This window comes from Daldinia loculata (genome assembly GCF_022478755.1).
Source record: "Daldinia loculata strain CBS 113971 unplaced genomic scaffold F4817scaffold_100, whole genome shotgun sequence".
Taxonomy (NCBI): Eukaryota; Fungi; Ascomycota; class Sordariomycetes; order Xylariales; family Hypoxylaceae; genus Daldinia; species Daldinia loculata.
Genome location: NW_026054954.1, coordinates 52897 through 68430, shown reverse-complemented (window position 1 = coordinate 68430; position 15534 = coordinate 52897). Strand labels below are relative to the sequence as shown.

Here is a 15534-nt window from a genome sequence, read left to right as displayed (position 1 = left end):
CGAATACCAAACCTAAACTTCAATTCTTGTCACTTTGGCCGTTCTAATATCATGTACCATTCCATACGTATTTTCCGCCGGCTCCTTTCTGACGAGAGGATGTGACTTGAGAAAATTCACGTTATCTCTGACTTGATCAAAGTTGCTATCAACCATAAGTGACTCGAGATCATAATATTTGGACAATGAGTGGAAACTTACTCCTTAAAAGACCCAACGTATAGATCGTCGATCTGCTCGTCACGGCTGGTAAGTCTTTCCCTCAAGCTCGTGCGGATAGCATCATCCGTCACATACAGATAAGTGTGTGAGCCCTCGTAGAAACGGGTACATCTCCATGTGTGAATTTGATTAATGATATGACGCTATGCGTAGGATATGTGATCAAAGATGCGGCTTAATTACCAACCAACATTATAAAGCAGTATCGAGGAGCCGAGATATGCGGTATCGTCTCACACGAAAGACCCAATATTATCCCTATTATAACCGCACTACCGACTGCGCATCCGTCGTAGTTCTTATATCGCTATCGTCTAAGGAGCTTTTGAGCCAACAGTAATTGAGATCCGTCCCCTGCGGCCCAACGTTGTAATAGACAGCGCCCGTGCAACGTGTGTTTTTAGCACATAGCGAAACACATTCCTTCATCGATTCGGCCTTGAGGTTCTCGATATCGCGGCCTTGATGTGCTACGTCGCACTCGATCCTAAACTTCGTTCCAGTGCCTGAGTCTGTATACGTACTTCCGTCGGTGCCCAGACAGCTGCGTACTGGGCTCGGAGTAGCTGTAGGTGACGCACTTGTACTAGAGGATGGAGTCGTCGTGGGATTTGGAGAGCCTGTAGACTTGGTTGAGTTAGTAGCGCACAGTAGCAGAGGTTGTAATCGCAAAGTTCTTGTTATAACCGATGACTCTGCCATAACACGGAAGGATACTATAAGACTCTGGCTTACTTGATTTTCACCTACCGCCGGCGACGATGCTGCCGACCTATCGGGGAGAAATCTTCATTAGCAATTATCCTACATCAAGGATGAAAACAGTAGAATATATTTACTTACGAAGCTTTGATGGCTTGGTTCCTCTGGGTTACTCCAACCGCCGCGCCGACAGCCGCTCCCACGAACGCAACTACGAACATACTTATTAAGAGTAACCAGAATACTCTTTTTCGAAGTCCAAGTATGGTAGGCGGTTTAGAGGCGGCGGCGGTATTCTCAGTTGATTCAGTATTCCACTCATTGTGTTCGTCTTTCATATAGTTATCCGGGGTGCTTATAGCCTGCGGCTCGTAGAAGACCTCTTTTCCTGGAGGGACGTTTCGTGGATCGGGTGAGCCAACTTCAATCCCTTCTACTGGAGGATGTACTTCTGGTGCTAAGGGATCGTGGTCAAGGATCTTACTCCCAGCACCCATGAGTACAAATCTCTTCTTAGTTCTCTCTGGAGTCATTGAGTTCTCTCTGCCCTGACCAAGATGGCCTCCTTCAGCACAGTCCCAACACACAGGCGTTCCCCTCCCGTCAGAGTAATGAGGACAGACCACATTTAAGTCGGATCCGGCGGCGGTATTGTTTGCCATGTCCCGCGAGTATGGTCGTACTGCGTTTACAAACGAGGAAACGCCGAGCTGCGCGCGACGTGGGAATGATGTGTATACTACAAGAACCCGGGACCGTGAAGTAGAAATGTAGCAAATCACCGAGTGCGACTGAAGAAGATGGGCGGGAAAACTAAAAATAACCGTCTTCTGCTCATTGAGGATTCAATCGAATCAACAATCGGGTATAATCTACCCATACAGTCTAGAACCATCACGGGGCGCTACTACTGGATAGATACCATTCGATACTACGCTCGAGGTTCCATCGGGGGCTAAGGATTCAGCTCAATCCATGGGATCCTTTCGTATAGTATGCAGCTACTTTTAACTGCAGCCTTATCGTGAAATAGGAAAGGGACAGGGGAAAATCCATTGATGTTAATGGAAATCGAACCTAAGCTCTCTTAGCAACCAGATAGGGTGTTGAAAGGAAATGCGCCATCAATATTGGTATAAACGCGATTCCTAACTGAGGCTTGGTCTCCGGAGCGTTTGTCCAGATAGATTTGAAGGATTTCGCGATTGTTATAAGAGAGGTATTCAAGACTTAGCGGCGGGCCGTGCCGTACCGTAAGTCTAAGACATGACTTGACAATCGTATCCCCATCACCACGAATGTAAAATTGATATAATGCCTAAGCTTAGCACCATATTCGTAAAGTTGTCTGGTGATTTGGAGTCTATTATTGAATTGAGGAATCAAATTTCGAAGTTCTACACTGGAGGTGGCTGCTACTACTATGTATGTAACTACCTGTGGCTGGACATGGCTGCATGGCTGAGTTCCCTCTCTGGGGAATTTTGCCCGAGCTGGACGCTATGCCAAAATTAGCATAGCTTATAGGGATCTGATCTACAGGGATCCGGCTGCGGATAATAGGTGGAGTCTGCCCTGACATGTGGTGCTCATGTAAGTACATAGGTACCTACCTAGGCATTGTCCGCCTCGGTGATGTCACAAGCGTCAATTTATTATCCACTAATATCGGCATCAAGATTCTAGCTCATCAAAACATTCTCTTCCCGGCCGTAACCTCTTTCATGCTACCCTGTCAGGTACCTACTCTACTATATCTACCTATTTCTATCTCTTCCCTATTATAAAACATGGGTTTAATTATTACAAGAATCTTACGAGGGACAATACCTCAGCATTTAACTCTGTATCTACATCTGCAAACTGCAGTCCACGGCCTTGAATAACCTTAACCCTGGCTGAAGCTAACGATGAGTCGACATCAACGTCACCGTTATTGTAACATGCCCCCTATCTTTTCTATATAGATCAAGACCTAAGAGTAGAGTTCTCCTCAACACATCGGCTAGATTTCCACCAAACCAAAAGCAAATTGGTGATAAATAATACGTGTTAGAATATTACCGGATGAGACTAGGTTTTAGGTTACAGTTGTATTCGTAGCGATCGTCCACAACAATAGCTCATAGAGTGTAGGCGTCATCTTCAAGGAAACTAATGTGGCTATGCCCCCAATCGAATTAGACAAGCCTTCAACGGCGCCAATAAATGCCGAAGCATCTGAGCAAGACCGACTCCGAGTACGCGATGTTCCGCGAGACGGGCACCGCCGGGCTATCGTCCAAGAGTCGCAAGGCAACCTTGTATATCCAAGCTATATTCCACCGGATATCGAACTACCTATCTCGCGCGAGAGAGCCGTATCGGTTGGCGTACCAGATCAGTTCAAAAGTCCCAGTCCGACCGAGGGTCCCAAAAAATCTAGGTCGGAGCCTGTGAACAAGCAATCTCTCAAGTTAGCACAGTCGTCATCCAGCCCCCAACAAAACCAATATCGGACTTCACCGTTCTCAGCTTTCCCTCTTATGAAGCGAGCAGGAACGAATGTTTCTATGCTTGACATGGCGCTACAACACGCTTATAACGAAAACAAGGATGATAATACATCAGACTCGTCATCGTCGGAAGCGGAAGATGAAGGGAAGGCGACGGAAACGCGTACGGGTCAGTCCTCAGGACAGCCGAAGCAGAGAACATCCCATGACAGATATCGGCGCTTTCGAGTCGCGAATGAATTATATCGAACCAATGGCAAGGTATCCAAGAGAGATGGTCGATTGAATATTACAGTCAATGACACAAGTAATACCGGATATCTCGCGAAGGCGCTTGGTACTGCCGTTAAGAAGGTCACGCCTAGGAAGGCCGAGGAAGGGGAAATTAGCCATCAACTAGCCTCCTCGCAGTTATCTTCGGCCACCACGGTAGCATCGGAGAAATTGAGACGGCCAAAGCTGAATATAGTAATCATGGTCATTGGCTCTAGGGGTGATGCTCAGCCATTCTTGAAGATAGGAAAGGTGCTCAAAGAAGAATACGGTCATCGCGTACGTATCGCCACTCATCCTGCCTTTCGCGACTTTGTCGAGAAAGATTCGGGTTTGGAATTCTTCTCCGTTGGGGGCGACCCCTCAGAGCTGATGGCCTTTATGGTTAAGAATCCCGGTATGATCCCAACGCTCGAGACAGTAAAGGCTGGCGATATTGGAAGAAGACGCGCTGCTATGGCCGAGATGTTTGATGGATTTTGGAGAGCTTGCATTAATGCAACCGATAACGAAAGAGGCATCCACAATATAAAGATGATGGGCGAAAATGATCCATTTATCGCAGACGCCATCATTGCGAATCCACCCAGTTTTGCGCACATTCATTGTGCTGAAGCTCTAGGAATTCCTCTGCATCTCATGTTTACCTTTCCCTACACACCCACACAAGCTTTTCCTCACCCCTTAGCAACGATTAAAAAATCTAATGTGGACCCTGGGTATACTAATTTCATCTCTTACCCCCTAGTCGAAATGATGGTCTGGCAGGGACTCGGAGATCTCGTTAATGATTTCAGAGTTAAGACCTTAGGATTAGATCCGGTATCTACTCTCTGGGCTCCTGGGGCGACATACCGCCTTCATGTCCCTTTCACATATTTATGGAGTCCGGGATTAGTACCTAAGCCCGACGATTGGGGCGAGGAGATAGACGTTTCTGGTTTTGCCTTCCTCGATCTCGCATCTTCTTTTGATCCGCCAAAAGATCTTCTTCAATTTCTCAAGAAAGGGGATATGCCAATCTACATCGGCTTCGGGTCGATCGTAGTTGACGATGCCGAGCGCTTCACAGAGATGATCTTCGAAGCTGTGAAACTAGCTGGTGTTCGAGCCTTAGTATCGAAAGGCTGGGGTGGTCTTGGCCAGGTAGATGTTCCTGATAATATCTACATGCTGGAAAATACTCCACACGATTGGCTTTTCCCAAAGGTTCGAGCCTGCATCATTCACGGCGGTGCCGGAACCACTGCTATCGCACTCAAATGCGGCAAGCCGACCATGATTATACCTTTCTTCGGCGATCAACACTTTTGGGGTTCGATGGTTAGTAATGCAGGCGCTGGACCGGTACCGGTTCCGTACAAGAAATTGAATGCCGAGGAGTTATCAGAAGGCATTAAATTCTGCCTAACGGATGCGGCACTGAAAGCAGCGCAAAAAATATCTAGAGACATCGAACTTGAAGGTGACGGTGCCCAAAACGCGGTGAAGGCATTCCATCGAAATTTAACGCTATCTGGAGAAAATTCAATGCGATGTTCAATTCTTGATGATCGCGTGGCGGTCTGGCGTATTAAGAAAACCAGCATCAAGCTCAGCGCTTTGGCAGCCTACATCGCAGTCAGTCGGGGGTTAATAAATTGGCGGAGACTACGCCTCCTTCGACATAAGGAATGGAACGACTTTGAAGGACCAGGCGAACCTGTTACAGGGGTTGTTGGCTCTATAGTTGGAACAGTTGGCGACGTGTTTAGTGGGATAGGTAGTGTTCCGTACAGACTGGCGAAAACGTCGCATAAGAGAGCTGAATGGAGAAAAGGGAAGGAGAGGAAGCGACAACAAAAACAAGATGCCCTGGCTAAACGCTCAACTGAATTCCCGTTTCCAATCCAAGGAGATAGCAGTGCTGGAACTGATACGAACAGAAGCGGTCTCCTTGGACATGCTTCGACTCATGCAACTACGCCTGCAACAGCACCTCTTGAGCCTTTCCAAGAGGAGTACCTGAACGAAATAGAAGAAGGAATTGGTAAAACTGGCCGAGCCCTAGCACATGCACCTATTGATCTTTCACTCGCGCTGGCCCAAGGCTTCCACAACGCTCCCCGTCTGTATGGCGACGAGACCGTTAGACGTCCAATCCGGGTCACAGGAATACGATCTGGGCTCAAGGCCGCAGGACATGAATTCATATATGGCATCTACGACGGATTCACCGGGCTTGTACGATTGCCAGTTCGCGGAGCTAAAGAAGATGGAATCAAGGGCGCACTCGCGGGTGTTGGCATGGGACTTACCGGATTTATATTGAAAGACATAGCGGCACTAGTTGGTCCAATAGGCTTTACACTCAAAGGTATTGCTAAGCAGGCCGACCGTGGAAAGCAGCCCCTCAAGTACCTCCGTCGCGCACGGATCGCTCAAGCACAATGGGAGCTCGGTGCTCTAACAGAAGCCGAACGCAAAGCAATAACTGACACGGTTCTTAAAGGGTGGCAGGTTATGCGCCGGTTGGCTGATGCAATTATACGGGAGAATGAGAAACGACGGTTTATACCCCGCTTCGGGAGGAAAAGCAAGAACGCTAGGAAGGTTAAGTCACTAGGGAGATACGGCAAGATTCCTGCTTTTGAGAGTGTTGTGGCTGCGGAGAAAGCAATAGAAGCTATCACGCGAGGAGAGGATATCGACGCTGTGCTCGGGAAGCATAGGGGGGGCTCCGAGATGGATAAGGAGGTCGGCTAAGGGATTATCGCGAACTCGACAATGCTAGAACGAGGAGTTGGGGACACTAGTTGATTAAATAATAGAAGGCGGCTAGGGAATGGGGGTAATGCTAAAGGGGAGATTACACAACGAGTGCATTCACCTGTTGTCATGGGTCGGACGAATAACTAAGGAGACCAGGACCTAATACGGAACAAGTAATAAGAGCGAAGTGGAAGCGCCTTGTGAGATTCTATTTTACAGAAATAATGTTTACATCTTAATGTTTATATCTTGATGCTGGTTAGCTTGAGGGTTTTTGAAAGGCACCTATTAATATGTTTGGTTACCACGAAAGTTAAGGATAATATATACGAACGAATAATAGCCTTCTAGTTGATATAGGATCATCTATTAATATTACTACTAGCTTATATAAGGTAACGAGCTAATTTGACTTGAGCACCAAGACCAGCGATTCATCTATCAGTCGCCTATATATCACGCCTACGCCAGTGTTACGGCTGTCCAGCCGATCCGTTGATTAGCCCACCAAGTGAACTTTCCATCTGTCTTGACCACGTCGCTAGTAACGGAAGACTGTCCGAGCGGGAACTTGTTGACGAAAGCAGCAACCTCCGAATTCTACGAGCTAGGCATCTAGCAGTGCGAGTTGGCCGTGCGAGGCCTGCGATATTCCCATCGCGTATTTAACACCGAGGCTCTCGTATACCATCCGAGCAGCGATCGAACAGCCGTGTGTGCTGATGGGTCCGAGATAGTTGATGCCGGAATTCTCAATCACGAGTAATCCCCTCGGCGCGACGAGAGCCATGAGCATATAATGGTCGCATGGCAATACCGTGGTATCAGGAGCATAGGTCGTGAAGTATTTCGGGTTTTAAGGCATCCGGAGCCGCCGTAGTCTTAAATAAAGACCATAGATATTTGGAGGGGAAATTTGATGTAAGGTGGCTTTCCAGCAGCATATCAACTCATCTTCCAAAACCCCTACGCATCAGAAAAGAGGCCCCATAGTTAACTTGGAGTTCCTTGCTTCTTGCTCTCCCTCGTAATACTCCTTTCCGCTCCCGAGGCGGAAAGCTTATATCATAATGTACCTACAGTATAGAACGGCGATGCTGTTTGGATAATGACTAACTATGACTATAGCTAGGTATATAGTTGACTCTGGGATACCATTAGTATGGAGATCTCGGGGTTGTGGTCTTAACGCCGAAGTTTCGGTGATGTTTCCAGAACGAGTGCGTAATGCTCGTAGCGAGGTCTAAATCCTCGATTTTCTTTTATTCAAATAACAAACTATCAAGCAAGTGCGACTAACTGAAATCAGTCGCTAATAATCGAAAGCCAAATACGGATCGTGTTATTTTTGGTGGTGTCGAAAGAGGGACAGTGGTGACAATCCCCCTGCGTTACCCCTCGGACTAACCACCTATCCCGTATCACTACTATACGCTGTATTCTACACATAAAAATGGCAGTATAAAGCTAGCCGGCTACTAAAGAGACTTATTCCGTTGGGCACCTTGTGCATATTCACCTTCCCGGGGTCTCGTACCGACGCTCTTGTTACCTGCGGTACTTGAGTTCCACATATCCGTATAAGAGTCGGCACCGCTCCATTGAGTATGAGAAACTTTTCTACGTGCGAGAAGTTACTCTATAATTTATATCGTACCTCTACACTACCAGTTCGAACTTATTTCTCGAACACCCCAGCTATCTACTCATACTCCTATTGCCGACCATATAAAATGGCTGTGAATTTCGATACTTCGTCGGAAAAGGAGACCGGCCTACTCCGTTTCCTCAAGAGCCAGCTCTTTTTCACACCACCGCCTATTACTCGGGAAGAAGTCGATCTCACTGGCAAGACAGCTATAGTTACCGGCGCAAATGTAGGCTTAGGGTTAGAATGCGCCCGCCAACTCCTCGACTTGGGATGCAAGGTAATTCTTGCCGTGCGTAGCCAGTCGAGAGGCGAAACCGCGCGTCGACACCTCGCCCAAGGCCGCGACGCGCAATGGACGGATATCGAAGTTTGGAAATTAGACCTTAACTCATACGACTCTATCGTGGGTTTTGCTGAGCGCACCAAGACTCTTACAAGGCTTGACATAGCGGTTCTTAACGCTGGCGTTTACAAAGTCGATGAGTCTTTTAACAGCACCACGGGCTACGAGGAAGATATCCAGGTAAACTATTTATCCAATGCTCTTCTCACGCTCCTGTTAGCGCCCATCATGGCAGAGAAGAAAACGGGGAATTCCCCTGGACGTATAGTCTTGGTGTCCTCCGGGATAGCCAATGCGACCAAATTTAATGAAAAGGAGTCGAATCCAATACTTCCCGCTTTTAAAAAGAAGATGGAACCGAAGTGGCTGTTTAAAGAGCGGTATGGCACATCCAAAGTGCTTGTCCAATTGTTTGTGGCAGAGTTAGCAAAGCGAGTTCCATCTTCTGCCGTCGTCGTCACCGTCGCGAACCCTGGCTTTTGCCACGGATCAGAAATCATACGCGACGGAGAGGGACGTTTTGTGGGCTATTTATATAAAACTATGATGGCAACGGTTGGTCGTCCTTGCTCAGTCGGCGCTCGCATATACGTCCATGCAGCTGTGAGCCCTATGTTAGGCGAGACCGTCCATGGGCAGCATGTCGAGGATGCAATGCTTAGGCCGTGAGTTATACTCCTTCCCGCGTGATAGCCGTCCGGATAGATATTAACGAGCTCGTAACTTAGTATGGCACCACTGATTTATAAGCCCGAAGGCAAGCAGGCTGCTTCGAAAATATGGGAGGAGATAATGGATGAATTTATGTTTGTAGGAGTCAGGCAGATTATTGACGGTCTCTCCAAGTCGGTTTAGATTTACCTCGGGATTAATTAACAGGGGTCAATAATACGATACTGCCATAATCGTATAAGATTCTCTAACTCTTGCTTAGTTAGAAGCTGACCACCTCAATGCAACTCTCGTCAAGCTGCAAATTCAACCTGTATATGCTACTAGTATTAAGGAAACAGCCACTAAAGATAATCCCCGAACCAATAGGAGGCATATAATATAGTTCGTTGAGGATACTAGAACACGCGAGCCTCTCCATCTGTTGGGCAGTAGAAACAAGACGAGGAGTAATACCCCGATATATGAAAAATGTTTAATATCAACGTACCCTGTATCAATTCCATGTCTATATATAGGGCGCAATACCTACTCGAAAGGTGCAGGATGTGCAACTAGGGTGATATCACGAAATTCGTCTAAATAAGTAGCTTTCCTAAATCGGGAATGAGTCATACCGGGGCTGAGATTTATCGTTCTATAAGTACGAGAGCTTACCCCGAGTATCAATCATGGTATTGCTTACAGCAGCTATTCACCTCTATCCACCACCGTCGTTGGTTTACTGACTCAATTATACAAAGATCTAGCGACTACATTGACTTGAATTATTCGCTGAAATATTTACAATTAATATTATACGAAAACCCGACCAAGGGACTTATATTTACAATTAATATTATACGAAAACCCGACCAAGGGACTTATATTTCACCATGGCAGACTCTACCTCACAATCAACGCCCGCACCGATAGTAACAACAGACAAATGCATCATACGTGCATACGTGCCAAGTGACGCCGAGGGCGCGGTGGCGGCAGCCAACTTCCCAGAGCTTGTACAATACATGCGCAATACCTTTCCTCACCCCTACACACTAGACAGCGCCAACCGCTGGATCAACATTTCCTTAAACAGCAACCCCATGGTAAACTTCGGCATCTTCACGCCCGAAGGCACCTTCGCCGGGGGCATCGGGCTTACTCCCCACCAGGACATCGAGTATCGCACGTGGGAGATCGGGTACTGGGTCGGAAAGGAGTTCTGGGGGAAGGGTATTGCGACGAGTGCTCTCGAGGGGTTTTCGGCCTGGGCTTTCGAGCAATTCCCGGAGCTGGTAAGGATCGAGGCTGGCGTGTTTATCGAGAACGTTGCTAGTCAGAAAGTTTTGGAGAGGGCTGGTTATACTAAAGAAGGAATAAGAAGGCAGGCCGTCTGCAAGAAGGAGAAGATTGCGGACCAAGCGACGTATAGTTTACTTCGGGACGACCTGAGGGATTTATCATGAGCCTGAGTAAGATGTCCCGGAGTGTAGGTACTTGCTATATTTCGAGGGAGTACTAGACATATTTAGATTTCAAATCATAATTCGCAGTCATGGATTTTTACCTTATATTACCTATTTACCGTGTTAATGAAGTAGATGTAGGGCGAGTACGAAAAATAGGGGCTAGGATAAAAAGCTGCTAGCACGGTGTTTCCTATAAATTACTCGCTATAAGCATATTCTCCTGAGAGTATAGGCAATCAAACTCATACCATGACTTCGACCTCGCTTTGGCTATACGTCAAAAGTACCTTAAACAACTCTTCTGGCTACATGCCATTCTCACCGGTATCTAGGGAGTTGGGTCAAGTATAGGTATATGTACCTAACGTAAGCAGGGCGCTCATGATAAAATTATTTTTTGAAACGCATCAGAAATGAAGATGCGAGTTGTTATAAGACTACCCGATAACTCTGGAGATCTCAGTTATAAATATTCTTAAATCGAAAATAGTAAACTTACTGGGTTAATATAACCATTAGTATAGTTTGTATTGATACCCGCACATTCAAAAAGATACTGGTGATTTTGGGGCATTCTATTTATCAAATACCTATCTCTATCATTCATGCCAATATCTGCGAGCATACTGGTTTATTTCTTTACTATAGAAAGCTCTACCACTATTTGGACATTTGTTCCGAAGAAAAGGAAGATGCTAACTAATAGGTTGAAACAGGGTTGAGGATCTTAGATAGAATACTCCTCCTGATGGGAGTATGGCTGGTATACCTTCCCCAATGATATTTGCCGCCGAATAACGCACCGAGGACAGAATTACCTCTTCTCCATATAGTAGGATAGCCCTTCAGTGTATTGGACTTAAGAGGCGAGTAGTAATCCAGCTACCTTTTTGCCTAATAAATAGTCGCCTTAACTTGTTGAAACTTCAAGGTTAAACTAGAACTTTCTAGTCTATAATCGCATGAAAATTTCCGTAACAGGTAGTCAGGAGTCGTGATCGTCCAAAAGGCATTAAGTTCTCAAAGGAATCTCTCCGAAGTCGCTAGGTAAGGGATGAACCCAATTCAATAGAGTAGGAGCTCCAACCGATAGGTATGTAAGACAACTAATAATCGCCACCGTCATAATAGTCGTCATAATCATCACGGTCGTCGTAGCTGTCGTAGTCATAATAGTCATCATAGTCATCATGATCATCATGGTCATTATGGTCATCATAATCATGAATATCATAGTTCTCACGATTATCTTGCTCGCCGTAGCCCCTATGCTCATAAGAATCGCGGTCTTGGAACTCGCCCGAAGAGGTGGGATAATCGAGAAGGGATCCACCCTTGAATGGGGAATCCGATTCGACTTCTATTGAACCCAAGTCTAGGGAATCTAGGAAGTCACTTCGGATTTGAGAATCTCCCAAGGCCTTCGAAGCGGTTCTATATGTCATGCTAGCTTCCGTGAACTCGACTCGGAAAATCTCAAAGTCTTCGAATCCAAATCTCTGGAGATTATCCATAGCTTCCCATAAAGCGTCTTGATACCAGGGATCTGCGAAGGGGTCATCTAGGTCGGTCTCCGTACCTCGGAGCTATGGGTATCTAGGGGGCGCAGCATAATTTCTCGGCTCCTGACCATTATTCCCGGAATTCTGGCCTAGGAGTGGAATTCGACCTTCATGTAGATATCCTTGCATCCCAGAATTGTAATTTTGGTTGGAAGCCTGGTTGGAGGGAGTCCATTGGGGCCGGGAATAACCTTGCTGGAGCTGGAGATCCTGGGATATAGGTAACTGTCTGGCCTTTGCTAGAAGAACACTCTCCCTGTCGTCAAGCTGTTGGAAGAACGCTCCAAGGGTAGTGCTGTCTGTAGGCTTTGACAGCTGGGATTGGATCTCAACGTCGAAAGCCTCGAAGGCATATAGCAACTGGATCTTAGGCGGTAAGTCACACGCTCTTGCATCTTGAATGATACCATAAACAAAAGGCCTCAATCTCTTGCCTCTCTTCAGGTCAAGTAGGGTGAAGGAGGCTGACTTCAGACTCTGCAAAGCCTCGCTAGGTGACTTGCGAAACGCTTTGATGAGTTTATAGATAACCCAATCCAAACTCAACTTTTGGAGAGCATCTTTCTCCATATCCGTGAGTTCCGTAAAGTACCACGCCAACGCTGTCTCCTGAAGACAATTCGTCCATACTGTCTTGACACTGTCTTCCCCATGGGAAACAGCGAGCTGTCTTAGGCGATCGGTGAATGGAAAGATGTTTGTGAAGACTGTGTACTTTCCTACGGCGATGATGCCAGTATTATGGGGGTCCTTGAGGGAAGGATTGAAGTATCCGACTGTCTCAGGCTTGAGAGTCTCATTTTTAGACTTTGCATCGGGCTTCAGATTTCGGGATTGAGATTCCTGATTTCGAGTCCATTTGCTAGGTGCACTGGACTTCTGCCCTAGGCTATCCATTCTATATGCTGACATTATTGCAAACGGGCGTTTTGCGTCAATCCGTCTTATAGGCTTTAATCTGTAAATATCGTTGCCTCTGTTCTCCGTACCCCGACTAAAAGCTTTGTAAGATGAGCCTTAGTAAATACTTAAAGGGACTCTACATGGCCCGTATCTGCCTTAAAGCATTAACAACGTAGAAATGGTAGAAACCGACAAGGAAGTTTGGGGACAATCCCGGTTAGGAGTTGTGTTGCCTACCTAGGGTCAGTACCTTGCAATACCCTGAACAAATGTGCAAATGGCCAAAGTGTTGGATGGACAAGGGGTAATTGGTCACGATATATCGTAATCAGTGAGTTGTGGTATTCCTGTTGTTATATTGATTGATGTATGAGGGAAGATCTAAGAAAGGCGGGGAATATCTATCTACACTTGTGTGGGTGCTGTGTGGGTAGGTCTAACCCCAGTCACATGACATGGTCACATGACTATAGTCCCAACAATACCTACGGCAGTGGCGACCCAGAAGGCGTTAACAACGTAGCTCTAAAGCACCCTCTTGCCCAATTGCCCTGGCGAAATGCACTAGGACCTCAGGAACTATAGCGCGTAACCTCGATCGACATATCTACGTTCGTATTGAAATAATCACCGAGGCAAGTACGCGATAAGCTTTACAAGTATCGGAGGTATCATAACCCCTAGTTGCTTCATCAATTCCAATAACATGCGATATTATAAGGTTGGAAGTCTTTGGAAAGTTTCAAGAGCACATGTAGTAAAGGATTAAAGGGTAAACAAGTTACCTAAGCAATACATATATTCAATTTGATAGAGTATCTGTAACAGGTAGGTACCTATCTTCTACATGTAAGTCATTTCACGCGCACTCAGATCGCTTCACATTTTTCGCTGTCAAAGTTGTGCGGCCAGCCGTTACTTGTATATATCTCGTATATTTCCTAGATTCCTTAGCGTCAGTATATGATGGATGAGCCTAAAACCTTCCCACTTACATTTGCCTGCTTCTCGTTACGCTTCTGGAACTTCCCACGTGTATCTGGAATAGGAGAGCGAGGAGAAGACGGCTTATAAATACTACCACAGGCGTGGCTGTTATCACTTTAATTGACTAGTCCGGCATCGCGAAGTAAGGAAACTCCGTATACACTAAGGAATAGTATAGACTCTCACTCAAGACTATAGTTTTATAGGGGTTATCTGCCTGATCGTACCATCCGAGTAGCGATGTACAATAACTTGTCGGTCATCGCCCCCTTGCGATATAGCTAGTATAGCCACGGATTGTGACGCCAGCCATCCAGGGGTAAAGGCCAACTCATAAGCATAAGATTATATGGCGAAGTCGTCATTATCGACATTGAATAAACTACGAATTACTCACTATAAAGATTGTGCCCGCCGTACCAAAAACATGAAAACCCCAATCCTATCTTAGATTCACTCGAAAGTTATTAACCAGCCTTTACCCATAGCGCCTTTGATACCTGACAGTAGGTGTTGTTATTCCTTAACATCCAATTCCCTTGTTCCCGGTGACTCCCACTTGCTATTACCTAAAATGCCGATTATGAATTCGTACTCTTAGGGTAGGTATACCGCTTGCGATCGAATGGCATTGGGCGATTCGATGGCATCTGAGGCCATACCGAAATTCATCTCCTAATTGATTGGTCATTAAAACACATTACCGAATACGGTAGATCCAATCACGAACTTCTCAGGTGAAACAAGCATTTCAATCCTTACGCTCAAAGTCTCGTCTCTGCAGTACTGTTAGTTCGCTACTTTGGTTGGAGTGATCATTGATATATCACTTACCAGCCAATGATCGCCACATGTATAGGGTGTCCGGATACCCATCAGGTGCAGGTCGGCTACCCCTGGGCTTAGAAGTTGTGTCTTTCTCCCGTAACTTCGACTTGATCTTCTCTATAGCTTTACCCATCTTACTCTTGCTGGGGAGCGAACTGCTACTGGCCAGGGTTTTAACGTCAAAGGATGACTTGCGATCTTCGTATAAATGAAAGTTAGTAAAATAAGGTAATGTAAGAAGTTAATGGAGTAAGTTGGAGTAAAAGGTAACTAACAATCATTACCGCCTTGGTATTTCTCTTCTGAGGCATCCTCCTTTTTACTTAGTGTATCTACTAGAGTTTTTTCCGACGCAATGGACGGTCGCCTTGAGCTTGTCGTATTGGTAGAGAATGATAATTCGGACTGCGGTGACATTTTGGCAGGTTCTAAGCTCCGTACATGAATAGGTAATTATCAAAGGACCTGGTTTTAATTGATGTTTGCAATACGATAGTTGGTGTATAGAAATCTACAAAGCTGAGAGCGAGCCGCCTGCAATTTCATTGATAATGTTACCTTGATCGACGGGAGAATCTATCTTTTAATACAATTCACAGGCATCCCCTGCGCGCTTTATAATCCATTAAGTCCCCTTTACATGGTGTTACTCATATTTGATATTTTGCTTCGGTTCTCTAAGCCGAGATGACGT

General features: G+C 46.0%; 7 protein-coding genes across 7 annotated transcripts; 3 read left to right on the top strand and 4 right to left on the bottom strand.

Annotated features, from left to right (window-relative positions):
* Positions 1 to 483: 483 nt before the first annotated feature.
* Positions 484 to 1586, bottom strand: F4817DRAFT_321161 (uncharacterized protein; the record flags this gene model as incomplete). Its single annotated transcript, XM_049301260.1, has 2 exons — positions 484 to 994; positions 1066 to 1586. 2 exons carry the CDS (start codon positions 1584 to 1586, stop codon positions 484 to 486), a joined length of 1032 nt encoding a protein of 343 aa, XP_049153830.1.
* Positions 1587 to 2603: 1017 nt separating this feature from the next.
* F4817DRAFT_353910 (glycosyltransferase family 1 protein) lies at positions 2604 to 6810 on the top strand. Its single transcript, XM_049305445.1, has one exon. It carries the CDS (start codon positions 3090 to 3092, stop codon positions 6435 to 6437), a length of 3348 nt encoding a protein of 1115 aa, XP_049153829.1. The 5' UTR covers positions 2604 to 3089; the 3' UTR covers positions 6438 to 6810.
* Positions 6811 to 7656, bottom strand: F4817DRAFT_353909 (uncharacterized protein). The gene has a single exon (XM_049305444.1). The coding sequence runs from the start codon at positions 7237 to 7239 to the stop codon at positions 7051 to 7053; it is 189 nt and encodes a 62-aa protein (XP_049153828.1). The 5' UTR covers positions 7240 to 7656; the 3' UTR covers positions 6811 to 7050.
* Positions 7657 to 8176: 520 nt separating this feature from the next.
* F4817DRAFT_321158 (NAD(P)-binding protein) lies at positions 8177 to 9292 on the top strand (the record flags this gene model as incomplete). Its single annotated transcript, XM_049301259.1, has 2 exons — positions 8177 to 9102; positions 9166 to 9292. The coding sequence occupies 2 exons, from the start codon at positions 8177 to 8179 to the stop codon at positions 9290 to 9292; spliced, it is 1053 nt and encodes a 350-aa protein (XP_049153827.1).
* Positions 9293 to 9776: 484 nt separating this feature from the next.
* On the top strand, positions 9777 to 10903 carry F4817DRAFT_353907 (acyl-CoA N-acyltransferase). Its single transcript, XM_049305443.1, has 2 exons — positions 9777 to 10750; positions 10809 to 10903. Exon 1 carries the CDS (start codon positions 9985 to 9987, stop codon positions 10555 to 10557), a length of 573 nt encoding a protein of 190 aa, XP_049153826.1. The 5' UTR covers positions 9777 to 9984; the 3' UTR covers positions 10558 to 10750; positions 10809 to 10903.
* Positions 10904 to 11991: 1088 nt separating this feature from the next.
* F4817DRAFT_18000 (uncharacterized protein) lies at positions 11992 to 13404 on the bottom strand. The gene has a single exon (XM_049298335.1). The coding sequence runs from the start codon at positions 13032 to 13034 to the stop codon at positions 12147 to 12149; it is 888 nt and encodes a 295-aa protein (XP_049153825.1). The 5' UTR covers positions 13035 to 13404; the 3' UTR covers positions 11992 to 12146.
* Positions 13405 to 14360: 956 nt separating this feature from the next.
* F4817DRAFT_353903 (uncharacterized protein) lies at positions 14361 to 15524 on the bottom strand. The gene is made up of 4 exons (XM_049305442.1): positions 15116 to 15524; positions 14847 to 15038; positions 14743 to 14790; positions 14361 to 14687 (listed from the first exon to the last, which is right to left on the bottom strand). The coding sequence occupies exons 1-3, from the start codon at positions 15255 to 15257 to the stop codon at positions 14777 to 14779; spliced, it is 348 nt and encodes a 115-aa protein (XP_049153824.1). The 5' UTR covers positions 15258 to 15524; the 3' UTR covers positions 14361 to 14687; positions 14743 to 14776.
* Between the last annotated feature and the right edge of the window lie 10 nt (positions 15525 to 15534).

Excerpts from the sequence above, each read along its gene's own strand:
- F4817DRAFT_18000 (XM_049298335.1), bottom strand. The coding sequence starts at position 13,034 with ATGTCAGCATATAGAATGGATAGCCTAGGGCAGAAGTCCAGTGCACCT.
- F4817DRAFT_353903 (XM_049305442.1), bottom strand. The coding sequence starts at position 15,257 with ATGTCACCGCAGTCCGAATTATCATTCTCTACCAATACGACAAGCTCA. Across the intron at positions 15,039-15,115 it reads ATACCAAGGCGGTAATGATT|ATCGCAAGTCATCCTTTGAC; the intron begins GTTAGTTACCTT and ends ATTTATACGAAG.
- F4817DRAFT_353910 (XM_049305445.1), top strand. The coding sequence starts at position 3,090 with ATGCCCCCAATCGAATTAGACAAGCCTTCAACGGCGCCAATAAATGCC.
- F4817DRAFT_353907 (XM_049305443.1), top strand. The coding sequence starts at position 9,985 with ATGGCAGACTCTACCTCACAATCAACGCCCGCACCGATAGTAACAACA.
- F4817DRAFT_353909 (XM_049305444.1), bottom strand. The coding sequence starts at position 7,239 with ATGCTCATGGCTCTCGTCGCGCCGAGGGGATTACTCGTGATTGAGAAT.